The 14,908-nt window shown below is 39.9% G+C and overlaps 1 protein-coding gene across 3 annotated transcripts in view; it reads right to left on the bottom strand.

Annotated features, from left to right (window-relative positions):
• Window positions 1-2,358: 2,358 nt before the first annotated feature.
• TLK1 (tousled like kinase 1) overlaps window positions 2,359-14,908 on the bottom strand; it is a 143,982-nt gene continuing 131,432 nt past the window's right edge. For 2 of the 3 annotated variants that reach the window (XM_067549257.1, XM_067549258.1), the window contains exons 19-21: window positions 13,624-13,735; window positions 13,159-13,266; window positions 2,359-4,084 (exon numbers count right to left, since the gene is read on the bottom strand). In XM_067549257.1, the coding sequence (XP_067405358.1) occupies window positions 3,908-4,084; window positions 13,159-13,266; window positions 13,624-13,735 (397 nt within the window). In that variant the 3' untranslated portion in view covers window positions 2,359-3,907. Of the gene's footprint in view, window positions 4,085-10,582; window positions 10,839-13,158; window positions 13,267-13,623; window positions 13,736-14,908 lie in introns of those variants that run through there. The other variant, XM_067549259.1, reaches the window with a different exon arrangement.

The raw sequence follows: 14,908 nt of genomic DNA, 5'->3' as shown, positions 1-14,908 counted from the left end.
ATGAAACAAGCCAACCATTGTTAACTGTGGTTAACATGACCTGTAACAGAACTCTATAACCACAGCTAACAATGTGCAACTTTTCTGATTGACACTCCAATTTCACTTCCAGGTAAAAGTAGAAATTCTGTATGACTACGTTTGGGATTTATTAGGCTTGTTTTTCATAGGTTCATTATGAAAGTATGTTGCCTAAGTTTATTTAATTTCTCTCTGCCTGCTGGTAAGTCAGAGAATGAGCTAAAAATTTTAATGACAGATAGATACAAGGTGAAATTTTTAAAATGTACATTAACTAATTAGGAAAATACAAATGCCAAGTATCAGATGTATGTGACACTCTCTGTGACAAGCTACAACACTTTACGCTCCAAGTGTTGGTACCAACAGAATTTTCCCCAAACATACTCTTACTGAACGCTAGGCACTAGTGGTACTAACTTGAGATAAAACTGGTGTTCATCTTTTTGCAAATATAAAATGATTCTATATACATAGTGAAGAATGTACATAAATATATTATGCCAATTTAATAGTCTCACAGATTTATATAGCACCCTTAGTCTTGAAGAACCTCAAAGCTTTCTCTAGTCCAGGGATCATTTTTACAATTATAAACTTGGGGGGGGGGGGGGGGTAGAAAAGGGGGGAAGGAGTGTAAAAATGTCAAAATAAAATGAATTCTGATGAGTGCAAAAGAAATTGAATAGGCATCTGTCATTGATAGGACACTGACTTCTAGACCATTAAACAGCAGTACAGTAATAGGAAAGCAAGTTTTCATTCTCAACCTTCCATTAGGTATATCAAAGCTATATTAGTGTTGTTCCTGATCAAGATCTTTATTTTCCAAGTTGCTATGTTTTCCTATATCAAGTAGTCTTTTCTTCCCCCATTCCCTGCATCATGAGACAGGATCTGGAAACAAAGCTCCTCCTTATGGCTTTCTATCTGGACTGGTCTTTTGAGTGAGGAAAGATACATAAAAGGTCTCACACTGCTCAAACTCTCCTATGACCTGTAGCCATTTCTGGGGCCAAAATGCCCCATTCCTCCTTCCAGTCACTGAACTTGCTGGGGGGAAGCTATAAGGCCTGATTCTGATCTGAACTATGACATTGTGTATCAGAAGTAACATCGTTTACATAGGTGTAAAAGTGGCATAAGAAAAATCACTGTATTAAAATAGATCATGCCCAGGAGTCACTGATAGCCAGCTTCAAACTTTGTTTAAGCAAAGTTGGGGTTTTACTGTATGGAAGTTTGGAGCTACACCACCTTTTCTATGGTATGTGGCTAGGAAGAGTCTATGTAGAAAAGCCACCTGGATGACAGTTGCAAATGCCCTGATTCTGGATCTAGTGTTGAGCTAGCCAGGCCAGAAAGCTATGTGAAAAGAAAAGAATGGTGCTCAACTAACACATCTTGGGCTCTGATCTGTATAAAGGTTTGTTAAAAACATGTATTTGTGAAGCAGGTATAAAAAATTCCAAAATTCAGAAAAATATCAGTTGTGATACGTTCCACCACAGAATCTCACATTCTGAAATGACAACATCTGGAGAATCTGTCTGTAAAGAAAAAAGCTAAATTCTGGTTCTTTTCTGTAATTAATCAAATTCTTCTTCCCGGACAGATGATATTACTGAGCCTTGAGGCTCTGGCAACATGTGTAAAAACTAATTTTTACGTAATAACATTCATAAAAGTGTAAGCTCTTTCAGGCAGAAACAGTCTGTAAGTTATTACAGGGCCTTCAATGCACTATCATAAAAGACGTAATACATAATTAACACAACCTGAATAATAAAAATACAATTTACTCAATCCTGTATTATTTTGCTTAACAAAATACTCAACTTAATTGTAGACATCAATACAGATGTAGTGGGGGAAAGTAACACAATCTTTAGAGTGCCTAGAACATTTCTAGCTATGCCCCAATTCCCACTTACACTCAGAGAGCAAGCAAAATGGCTTTGTCTTTGCAGTGTGGCTGGTACAATGAAGAGAGGGCTCCTTGCACACCTGAAAAGGAAGAGTCACTCACTATATGGACCTAAAGTGTTATGTTTTGTTCTGTGGGAAACGAAGGGTAGTTTGAAACCTTCACTTATGATGATGACTTCTGTGAGCCCCGCTTACCATAGTAATGCCTCTGCAAGAAAAAACAGCAGCAGTTTGCTTCAATACCACTGTTCTCTGAAATATTTTGGGATCCTTCAAGTATTTAAAGATTTATGTTCTACTAGTTTTTTTATTAGTGAGCAAAAGAATTGCTTTTAGCAACAGTGTCAGAGGTGTGGCCAAGCTGATTCCCCAGATGCAATAACTTCATACCTACTTGAAATTTCAACTGTCATTGTTTATTACTGTTTGGCTACATTCTCTACAATTTCAGCAGCATCTTAAAGAGACAGTTAATGTATCTTTATGTACAATGAAAACAAAATGGCTTGCAACATCAAAAACAGAGCCACAGTTTAACTGTACAATATTAAATGAAAACCTGTGGTAATACAGCCTCCTTTTTCTGCAACATGGACAAAATTACATTTCAGCATCATGAATGTGACAGTAAAGGAATAATGTACGTAAGAGAGATAAAGAGTTCTGAAAAATAAGTTTCTACCATACAAGGCAGTTAAAAATGTTTCACATTTTAAAATATCTGTACAAACCACAAGAAACATTTCCTTGTTGATAGGAACTTCCAGAAATTGAGAATAACCATGAAGAATTTCTACATCTAGTATCAATGTGCCCCACACGTTGAGAGCACAAGAAAGTGACTTAAAGAGCTGTACTGCAGATGTCCAACACAGATTTGTTTTACATGACTTGATTGTTAATGAATTATCCACTTTTAATCTCTCTATCACGTACAGTTGACTTGCACTTTAAGGAGGTCATTTGATTCTTTTGCAAAAGTAAAAGCAACATCATTTAGCAGCAATTAAAAGCGCCTTCAAGGAGACTTAAAAAAAATACAATATCCAATTAGAAAAAGCCATACTTTAAACATTTGTACAGGAATAAGTTGCTGAAATTTAATAACTGAAAATATGACCTCTGTACAACAATTTACAATAGAGTTAGAAGGGAATTCAACATTATCCTGTATAGAACATTATATGTAACCTGTCTGCATTTGGATATATGCTATCATTTGCTTTTATCAAAGGCCTGGAAAGTGGCAGCATTGTCAAAACTTGTGACAAGTATAAGTTTAAAGAATTTAGATGGGTTCAAAATTCGCTATATATTGGAGGGATAATGTAACAAACTATGCATCACCCTTCAAATCTCAGTGAAACAAGAAGCTATGGGTTTTGAGGTATAGCCTTTAATAAGACCAAATAGCCAAACGAAAGATTATAACTTCATCTGAAAAGCTTAATACAGAATACAGATGTGATGCTTGCTTCTTAACTTTGGTTCAGCCACTTGGGAAATAGGTTTTTGTTTTGCCTTTTTTATGTCCAGACACTGAACCTTTCCTGTGTCTTCAATTTTTTCCATTACTTTTCTTATTTAAATAATGAAAAACTACCCTTCATGTTAGAACTCTCCAGTATCAACCAAATGTACTTTATAAGTATTAAAAAGATTATTTACAGTGTTCCCAAAAAAAATCAAAGAAACCTTTTCTTCACTCTTAAACACAGCACACCAATTTGTGTGCAACAAGCAGTGTCATTCTTCAATGTTTAAAGGTTACAGTCAGAAGGGTACATTTATTCACAGTCCATGATCCATTCCCATCATACAAATGACACTATGCAGAAGGACCTCAGTCTGAAGAGAGTTATCAAACTTGTCCTGTGTAAAAACACTCAAATGCTCACAAGCTAGTCCGTATCTGGAAACTACAAAGATATCATGCCAGTCTTCACTTGGAGAAATTTCAGTACGAAATAATGCTTGAAGTAGGTGGCGTAGGGGAAACTGCCAGCCCAGTCATATGCAAGTTTCCTGAAGAATTTGATCTTCTCATGTGAGGCAGAAGATACGGATCGTTAGCCAGCTGATGGACATCAAATCGATCCTCTTTGCGGTATGCTAAACAGCGTCTGATAAAGGCCTACAAAGTAGAAATAAAAAATTATTAGTCTACCAAACAAAATACTGCTTATGAGCCAATTCTTTCCCTAGGTGAGTTAACAAGTACTAAACATTTTGAAGTTCTAGAAGAATTGTTATTTTCAAGCAGTTCAATTCAGCAAGACAATGTAATTTATAGCTAAACTAGTAGATCCCCAGAATTCTGCAATTATTTTATGGCACAGTGATAGGAAATGTACGACAAATGCAGAACAGACAGAATTCTATAGCAAATTTCAGTGAAGCATTTCTATATCAACAGTAGCTTTTAACAACAGTTTTGAGGATAATCTTCCTTCTTCTTCCTACGTTTCTTCTGAAAAGCTTCTTTCCACTTTCCCAACACCTATTCTGATTTACAGTTCTGCTTCTGTGCTCTGCTCTCCTCTTACTCTTGAATTTACACCAGTTGTTCCACAATGGCATTTGTTTACATGCTTGTTAATCTGCCAGCATGAAATAGATAATCTAGTGTCACTTAAAATTAATCTTACTTGAAAAACTTCATGAACAGACAAAAAAGTGGAATCCACATTTTACATGAAAAAAATCCTTTAACAAAACACATTACTGTTTTGAAATAATATTTGCAATCAGTAAGTTGAAGGAAACGCAGGAGAAATCTGAGAATGTGGAGAGACAATGTGTGTCAAGTGTGTAGCCAGTGGGTTTGTAAGATCCAGATACCTGCTTATTTTTCCATTTAGTGATGCTAGAAGAGTTGTTCTCTTTAATATTAAGTGATGTTCTTTGTAAGAATTAGGATAGCTATTGGCAATGTTCCAGAAATAGGATTTTGGTGTGGAGGATGGAGTGAGTGGGAAGGAATAATCTTTGTCCATTTCAGAAAGCTAGAATTTGGAAGGCTCTGTGGTAGTGAAAAGTGGCTGTCAGACTGTGGTGGGATTACTGAATGTATAATGTGTAATCTTTCCACAGGATCATATGGTATGTAAGAAATTAGCAAAAGATAGGTGGCACCTACAAAATTTAGCAGATTTCTGTAACTTTACTTTGTGCAAAGTGTAGAAAAATTCTGCTGTGAATCAGATGGAACGTAGATGAGAAGTTGATTAAATTATTCCATTCTACTTGTCCTCTATAACGTAAGTAGGTTTTATCACACAGTTTTGCCTAGACATGAGGGAATCTAACAAAAAACTATTCTTGATGGTCCTGGATGCCGGGCTGGATAGGAACTATACTTCTAGCATCCTGTATTTAAAAAATGCTGGCTCCTGGCTGGAAAATCCCCTCACAGCAAATTCCCAGTTCCCCACCTACCTACCCCACCTGATATAACTAGGCTTGGCAAAATTTGATTTAAAAAAAAATAATTTCCATGGATATTGATTTTTATTTTTAAACTTTTCAGTTTTTAATTGATTTAAATTTTCACAGCTGGGGGAAACTATTGCGGGGATTCAAAAAGACTTTAATGACAGAGTACACAAATTCAGGAAGATAAAACTTAACCATTAAAACACAAATTGTCAATATCAGATTTCAAAATATACAAAGTAAATATCCTTAAATCAGTCCCATGCAAGTTCTCAAAGCAGCATTTTTCTAACTTTGCTTATCTGTAAATTTTAATTATCAATGGAAATATTTTTAATTAGTTTGTGTGTACAGCAAAACTGACATTTACTGATAAACATCTGACCTTAAATCCCGGGATTCTACTGTTGTTCCCCTAGTCCTATGCCCAGCACCAGGCTACACATTCATTTCCTCATTCTCAGGGGTGGCTAGGGCTTTGGCATTTAGTGATGGGAAATCCCCCATTACCAGCATGTAAAAGGACATGCTTTCCCTGTAGTATCCCCTACCGGCCAAGTGTGGCTCTGCAGAGACCTGTCCCAGTTTCCCCTTCTCTCAGTCTCAGGGCTCCTTAATAAACTCCACACAGGCTTTCTGGTGATTAACACTACCCTGCCTGGGGCTTTAACAACATAAACAGTTAAAAAAAAGTCCTCAAAGTCCCAAAATAAAGGCCATCACCCCAACACAAAAGCTCATACTCAGCTCTGGTGTCTTCAGCCAAACTTGGAGTTGTTCTGTCTCATTCTTTCTTCACCATGCAGCCACTACTTGCCCTTCCTAACTAGAGCTCAGCCTTCTTCAACTCTCTCTCTTTGGCTCAGAGAGAAGGCTAGGCCTTCCCCTAGTTATTCAGGGTCTCCTTCCAGAGCCTCTTGTTCTCTGCAATCTCTGCTGCAGCTTCCTCTAACAGTACCCTTATCTCCCTGGGTTGAGACACATCTCTGGGTAGCAATTCCTTCTCCTGCTGTTATCTCCCACTTCATAAGGCCCCAGTGCCTTTTTTTTAAACCCTAGTGGACAGCATGTGTACTGGATCCTGGTCCCTCTGAAAGGGGCCATTAACTCTGTGACATAGCAATATGGAATTAATTAACATACCATGAAAAAAATAATTAGTGTTTAGTTAAGTAATTACAGATTGTGGTAAGATTACGGAAAAATTCTCCTTTCCCTGGTAGAGTAAAAAACTGAATTGCTTTTTCTCCTTAAATAAAAACTGAAGATCAAAGACAAATATGCAAGTTATTTATGCAAATTTCATAGAAACCAGACTTGTACATAGCTGTTTCATCTGCATTTACTATAACTACTGCATAACCAGTAAGTGCAGGTCTTTATAAAAAAGCATATGTTACTTTTCTACTGGAAAATAAAGTAAAATGTCATGTAAATGTATGTGTTTGGATATATATTCAGCAGTTCTTTGGCAATTTTGGATGTTAGTATTTTAACTTTTTAAAAAATAAATGAATTATTGAAAATAGTAGGAAAGTTCATTGGGGCAGGATTTTGTTTTTAAAATCTTTGTGCACCTATAATACCGTAGAAAAGGGAGGTTACTTACTGTAACTGATGGTTCTTTGAGGTGTGTGGTCCCTACCTAGATTCCACACATGGGTGTGCATGCATGCCATGCGCCAGAGCTGAAACTGTTTGAAATAGCCTGTTGACACGTGTATGCATTATGCATAGTCCACATAGTGCATCAGAGGTCTTATGAGACTGCACGGGTCGACACCTCCTCAGTTCCCTCTTACTAACAGGCACCGAGCCTGCAGCAGAGGGAACGGGGTTGGGATTGGAATCCAGATTGGGACCACATCTCCAAGAACCATCAGTTACAGTAAATAACCTCCCTTTCTTCTCCGAGTGCTCTCCCTACGTGGATTCTTTACGTGGGTAGTGTAGTGAGCAGTAATCAGCCTGGAGGTGGGCGGAAGGGCTCAGAAGAGGTGAGAGTTTGCAAGAGCGCAACTGACTGGCACATCTGCTGCTGCTCAGTTGGCTATGGGTGTAATGAGTGCTGAACATGTGGATAGAGGACCATGTTGCTGTTTACAAATGTCTTTCCATAGGACATCTGCGCGGAGGGTGGATGTGGTGGCTTGTGCTCTTGTGGAGTGAGCGGTGATGCCAGGTGGCCGAGAGACTTGGGAAAGGGAGTAACTTTGTGATGCAGCAGGAGAGCCATTTGGGGAGGTGCTGGGAAAAGAGAGTGCAGCCTTAGTGGTGTTCCACTATTTGAATTAGAATCCGGGTGAGCCTCGGAAAGAGTGTGTGCATTGGAGATAAAAGGCCAGCGCACGACGGATGTTGAAGAAGTGTAGTGTGCATTCCGTTGGAGGTGTGTGGTTTAGGGGAAAAAGTTAGGAGACAGATGACTTGGTTGAGGAGGAACGGTGAGGCCACCTTGGGGAGAAACTTGGGGTGGAGTTGTACAGAGAATGTGTCTCTGTGGAACACAGTAAAAGGTGGATCTGTCATCCTGGCTACCAGTTCACTGACTCGTCAGCAGAAGTGATGGCCACTAAGATCGCCTTCATGGATAGGGAGATGAGTGAGCAAGTGGCCAGGGCCTCAAAGGGTGGTTTAGTGAGGGCTGAAAGGATGAGGTTGAGGTCCCAAGGAGGAGTAGGTTTCCTGACTGAAGGGAAGATGCTAAGGAGACCACGAAGGAATCGAGCAGTGGTTGGACGGCTGGAGGCAGAGAAGCCATCTACAGACAGCAGAAAGGCACTGATCACCACCAGGTAGACTCGAATGGAGGACTAGGCAAGGCCTGAGAGGCGGAAGTTAAGTAGATAGTCCAGGATGGTTGCTATGGACATGGTGTTTACGGAATGCGGATTGCTGGAGGCCCACTCCGTGAAGTGTCTCCATTTGGTTTGATAGCATGCTCTGGTAGTAGGATGTTGGCTATGCGTGAGTACATCCTGCACTGGCATGGGGCACACATAAGCTATCCACGAGCCCCATCCGAATACCAGGTCATGAGGTGCAGAGGGTGTGGGTTGGGGTGGTGGATTTGGCCCTGTTGTTGTGTGAGGAGGTTTGGAAGAGGCGGGGAGACGGACTGGAGGGCCAGTTGAAAGATGAAGATCTGTGAACCAATATTGGTGCGGCTAGAAGGGGGCTATGAGTATAAGGACTGCTTGGTCTTACCTCACTTTGTGGAGTAGTTGTGGGAGGAGTGGAATGGGTGGGAAGGCATAACGTAGTCCCAGTGTCCATGCGAGGAGAAAAGCATCCCCTTGTGAGCCTTGGAACAGAAGAGAGGAAGCTTGTGGTTGGTGCCTGTTGCGAACAGGTCCCATCGTGGTGTGCCCCACTGATGGGGGATGGAGCAAAGAGTACAGTCGTGGAGCTCCCATTTGAGGCTGCAATGGAAGGAATGACTAGGAGTGTCCAACAGGATGTTGTCTGTACCTAGTAAGTGGATTGCATGCAGTATGATGTAGTGTCATAGGTACCAGTTCTACAGTCGGATTGCCTCTGCAAAGGGTAGGTGATCTGGCTCCGCCTTGTTTGTTTATGTATACATGTTGTCCGAAAGAAGTTGTACATGTTTGGAGTGGACGAGTGGGAGAAGCGCCTGACAGGTGCGCTGGACCACTCGTAGTTCTGGGATGTTGATGTGCATCCTTGCTTCTCTGGGAGACCAGAGGCCTTGGGGCCTGTATGTGGGCATCCGCCTGTGAGTGAAACATCCGTGGTAAGTGTGGTGTGGGGCATAAGCGGGCTTAAAGGGGTGCCTGCCATGACTTTGGACGGGTCATACCACCATGTAAGGGAAGTTAGCACTGAAGATGGAAGGAGGACCCATTTGTTGAAGTGGTGCTTCTTTGGGTCCTACACAAAACGGAGCCACAGTTGCAGGCATATCATGTGAAGGCAGGCGTAAGGCATTACAGAGGTACACGCTGCTATGTGTCACAGGAGTAAAAGGCAGTGACGGAGGTGTGTGTGGGCATGGCATTGCAACCTTGTAATGAGGGAGGTGAGAGTGGCAAAGCGGTCCTTTGGAAGTAAGGCCCTTCCCACACCGAAGTCCAAGTGTGCTCCGATTAAGATGAGTTGTCTGGTTGGTACAAGGCTGGACTTCTCGCTGATGCAGATGCCCAGCCTGTTTAGGAGGTCCTGCAGCATGTGGATAGTGAGGAGGAGGCAGTCACGGGATGATACTACTAGGAGCCAGTTATCCAGGTATGGCGTCACACATACACTGCAACCACAGCGAAGACCTTTGTGAACACGCGAGGGATGGTGGTGATCCCAAAGTGGAAGACACTGAATTGGTAAAAGGGGTATCTCACCATAAAGCGAATTAATTTGAGGTGGGCGGGGTGAATGTCCACATGGAAGTATACATCCTCATATCAAGAGCTGCGAACCAGGCTCCAGGCGGAAGGGAGAGAATGATTTGGGGAAGAGTGATCATTTGAAAATGGAATTTGCAGATGAACCGGTTTAGTGCCTGCAGATCCAGGATAGGACGAAAGTCCCCTCATTTTTTTTGGTATAAGGAAATAAGGGAAATAGAAGCCATGGCCCTGATAGTGGCGTGGGACCCGTTCTATGGCACCCTTTTTGAAGAGGGTGTGTGTTTCCTTCTGTTAGAGGTCTAGTTGAGCTGGGTCTGCGAGGCTGCTCTGGAGTGAATGGCAAGGAGGGAAATGGAACTCTATGAGGTATCCCTGGCGTATGATGTCTAATACCCATCGATCGTGGTAATCTTGCTCCAATTGTGAGCAAAGAGAACAAGAGAACCCCCGAAAATGATAGGGGAAACCAGGGGAGGGCTGGGGCAGGGTTCACAATTCCCTAGGGTGGAGTCAAAGGGTTGTTTTGAGGGGTGCTGATGGAAATTGGAGGCGATAGAGGTGGCAGAAAATCTGAGACATTGCGAACGTTGGCGGCAGTGGTGTTCTTGTTTTTTGCTACGCATATTAAAATGTGAAGAGGAGAGGTGTTCCAACTCTGGCCATGTGGCGGTAAGATGAAACTGAGGGGGCCTCAATCCACGCAGTCTCATAAGACCTCGGACACACCATGTGGACTATGTGTAACGCGAACACAGGTTGATGGAGACTACTTCAAACAGTTCCAGTTCTGGCGCACATGTGCACACATGTATGGAATCCACATAGGGACCAGCGCTCAAAGAACATAATGCAAAAGAGAGCTAAAAAAAATGAGGAAAATGACATGAGGACATTAAAGTGTAGTCACACACTGAAAACTGACTGTGAAAATATCATTTTAGGTTTCATGTTTATTTAATCTCAATGATTTCTAGATCAAATTTTCAGTTTACAACATGTTTTTTTTCCAACCGCCGGGTCTGTAAATCTGAATGTCAATCTGGTTTTTTTCTTGCTTCCATGTTGCCATCAATAGAAAGCCTGCAACTGCAAGTTATGTACACCATCAAGTGTAAACTACCAGAGAAGAATTCATCTCTCTCAAAAAGGTCAATTTCACAGTCATAAGATTTTAAAAATTATAAATTTCAGCTTCACATATTTAAATCTGAAATTTCCCTGTTTTGTAACTGAGGGGGTCCTGACCCAAAAGGGAGTGTGGGGATGTGTGTGTCATGGTATTGCCATCCTTACTTCTGCCCTGCTGTCTTCAGAGCTGAATGGCTGGAGGGCAGCTGCTGGCCAGGCGCCCAGCTTTGAAGGCAGTGCACCACCATCAGCAGCGCAGAGGTGAGGGTAGCATGGTATATCCTTACTTCTGCACCACCTCCCTCTCCCAGCTCCAGGCCCAGCTCTCAGAAGTTAAAGGGGCCATGTGCTGGTTGTTTGTGTATGTGTGGAGTGACCACGATTCCCCCCCCCTCCCCCTGACTACAGGCCCATGGCGGTCACCCATGCACCCACCCATAAAGCTGGCCTTGCCCAATGATGCCTCCTCCCCACCCCACATAACACTTTCACTTCTGTGCTGCTACTGATGGTGGTGCTGCCTTCAGAGCTAGGCTTCCAGCCAGCTGCTGCCGCTCTTCGGAGGCCTAACTCTATGAAATCTGGTCTCTCCTACAATAGCCAGATTTCATTGAGGAGGCCAGATTTCACAGTTCATGATGAATTTTTCACAGCTGTGAATTTGGTAGGGCTCTACATATAGGTATAGTGGTTAATCAATGCTAATAACAATAAAAGAAGTAAAAATGCATTTGTCATCAAAGGAAGCAAATATTATTCAGAATGCACACAGGGTAATAAGATGCCAGTGATAGCCGTTTTCTGACTATAACCACATTTAAATAGCTGTTGCCTCATGCTTTCCCCCAACAAATTCAATCACAAAAAAGATTCATGATGAAATTAAAGGGCAAGGGGCACAAACTATTAAAAAATGTGAACTTATCTGTCACATGCTGTTCTCATTTAAGAAGTGCTTTTTTCCATTAACTGAATCCAAGAAACCCATTTTTTCCAAACTGGGAACAAATATTACAGGACAAAATTTTTCTTGAAATTTCTACATAAACTTTATCTAACCCCTAACTGTAACTTGCTCAATATGAAATTCCTTTTAAGAATATCACCAACAGAAATGTATGCAGGCAAACCAAAACAAAAAGGATCATTCCAAAAAGATTAACATCCTCTTGAAAAGTAGTCTCTACAGTTATTAAATTATGTCTACTTTGCCCTCTTCACCTTTAGAGGCAGACTCTAAACTTGAACAGAACTTGGCAGACTTGAACAAGATTCCACATTGCTCCTACTTCCAAAAGATGTATTCCTTACATTGTTACATTAATTGTTTTCTAACACTGATAGTAGCGCTCAACCCTTTTCCTGTAGCATTATTCTGAATCAGCATCAGGCCTTTTGCTTGAGTTATGCTCACTCAGGATATTAGTGAGCTAAGAACAGAATTTATCTTCTCCCCTAATTTCCAGAATCTAGTGTATGGCACAGCTGCCCACAGCAATAAACATCAAAGTCACTGCAGTCTCCTTTTATCCTTACTTCTCTATAGAATCTTGAATCATTTGCCCATCCAGAAGCGGTTAGATGATCTTCCAGTCCCAAAATAATACGCGTTTTTAAATGCCCTGCATGCCCTATGACAATTCTTGTCTCTCGTGAAGTTGCTCTGATCTTGAGAACATGTACTTTTTAATCAGCCTTGAGTTAATGTTACTGGTACACTATAAATTTCAAAGGGAGAAATAGTAGAAGGCACTTTCCAGGTGCATTTCTACAGTGAAGCTGGTTCTTCGGTTTGAGAAAACTAGATATTTTAAACATTCACTATTTTCAGAAGTAGCTTCTAGCAAAACAAACTTTTCATGAAAGGATTTAATTAGCTTATACAGTGAGGACAGTCAGTCTTCTAGGGAATAAATACACACAAAAAACCTGCATCAGTGATGACAATATTTGAGAAGGCCTGGTTTGAAGCGCTTTGGGATTCTTCTGGAGGAAAGACACTATGTAAAATGATGAAGTAAGTCATGTCCAGATTACTTTTTGGCATCTGATCTTGGATAAGTCACAAAAGAAATGTATTGTACACAAAATTGAAATAATTTCAAACTGTAAAGAGAGGCTGTAACCAGGAATACCTGTCCATTGTGTCTTTCCCACTTCAGTGGTATTCTTAAATTATTGGTAATTTTATAGCTTGCTTCTAAAGTAAATACTCTAAAACCAATCAATACATTCAGTATTGCTTCATGCTACTTAATTAGATTCTAAGAAAAGTTACCTTGGCTTCATTGCTTACAACAGGTTTAACTGGGAACTGAACTTCTGTGGCTTTTAATATTGTGTTTTCTTGTAGGATATCTTGTTGTGACTGATTATGACCAAATGGCTGAAAAATAAATTAAATTCAGATAAATTTCCTCATGAAGTATCCAAGTATCAATTTTAGTGACAACGTATTTTCATTCTAATTTATGTTACTTTAAATTGCCTGTGTGCGGACAAAAATATCTACTAACCCTTTTAAGTAAAATGACATTTATCTCAGGCAAGACTATTTCTTCACCTCTTGATACCTCTTTCAAGCAATGAACAGAGTATCTATGCTCAGAAACTGAAGTAACACACATTTTCCATAAAAATGGTTTAAGGTCCTTATAACCACAATTTCGGTGTATAGTGGAGACATAAGTAGAGAAGCTTTTCTTAAAACTGTACAAGGTTTTTAAAACACATTTTGTCTCACCTTTCTACCATAAAGACACTGAAAAAAGATGACTCCAACTGACCATACATCAACCTTGTTTGAAATCTTTGGTGGCTCTTTGCCAACTACAAAACACTCTGGAGGCAAGTACCTGTAAAATTAAAACCAAAACCTTTTATCACTGCAAGTAAACATACCAGAATCTTTATAACATGTTCAAACACAAAGTAATACATTTGATGGCACCTGGTTCTTTAACATTGATACAGTTACTTTAATGTTATGTTTTGTTTTTTTAAATCAAGACTGATGCAATTTTCAATTTTCCATAGTGTCAGACACAGGTAACGGAGCTAATCAATTATATAGTGAGATTTCAATTTTTAGAAAGTAAAGTTAACGTTAAAAAAAATAGACTATTCTTTATCTCATATACTGATATTCCTAGAAATGACCAAAATCACTGATGCCTAAGATACTAATTATTTAGAGATGGGACCCTAGACTGGATATGTACTCCTCCCTTTTTGTTGCCTACTCTCACGGGAGGTAAATTAAATATGTATTTCTTGAAATGTCTATGTAAATCACAAAGTTGTTTTCTACTCTCTACTTACATCCATCAACATTAAAGCTCATGGAAGCCTTTCATTACTGCCCTCCTTCACAGCTGATTACTTACTGCAATGTATTGTATATCAATGAAATGAAAAGACACAGTATAGTACATACAGTTGGTACTGAGTAGTTTACAAGAGATGTGATGAACCAGACATTCAACTTCTGTACTTTATACTTTTACATACATTTCTTATAAAATAACTCCCACCTAAAATTATCTGACATTTCCTTCTATGAATTAAGGAGACAGAAAACAGCTAGTTTCTAAAGAAAAACCAGTCATTTTAGCAATGTGATGTGTTGAATCTTAGTAGTGGTATAAAAGACATGGACTCTACAATTTGTTAACTTATATTAATTTATAATGTCATTACTGCACATGGCGTACCAGACTAGTTAGAGGTCAAGGACCAACATTTTCTAACATAGGTCCCTAAAGTTAGGCACCTAAATATATATTTAGGAGCTTAAGTAGATATAACATCAGAAATAGTTCCAGATGCCCAATATCTCTAAAAATAAAGCCACTTATTTAAGCACCCAACTTCAGGCACCCAAAATTAAAAATTTTGTCAGCTGATCTTACGTGTATTTATAATAAAAATGAATACAGATATTATACCAGTAACATACCAATAATTTTAAAAAGTGAAACACAGAAAATGATAAATTATAGCAAAACACAGGGCCATGTTGAAATATC

The sequence above is a fragment of the Emydura macquarii genome, unplaced genomic scaffold (assembly GCF_026122565.2).
Source record: "Emydura macquarii macquarii isolate MOO-44397 ecotype Brisbane River unplaced genomic scaffold, CSIRO-AGI_Emac_v2 contig_1253, whole genome shotgun sequence".
NCBI classification, from domain to species: domain Eukaryota; kingdom Metazoa; phylum Chordata; order Testudines; family Chelidae; genus Emydura; species Emydura macquarii.
Note: the sequence above shows the minus strand (reverse complement) of the source record. Positions and strands in the feature narration are given on the sequence as shown.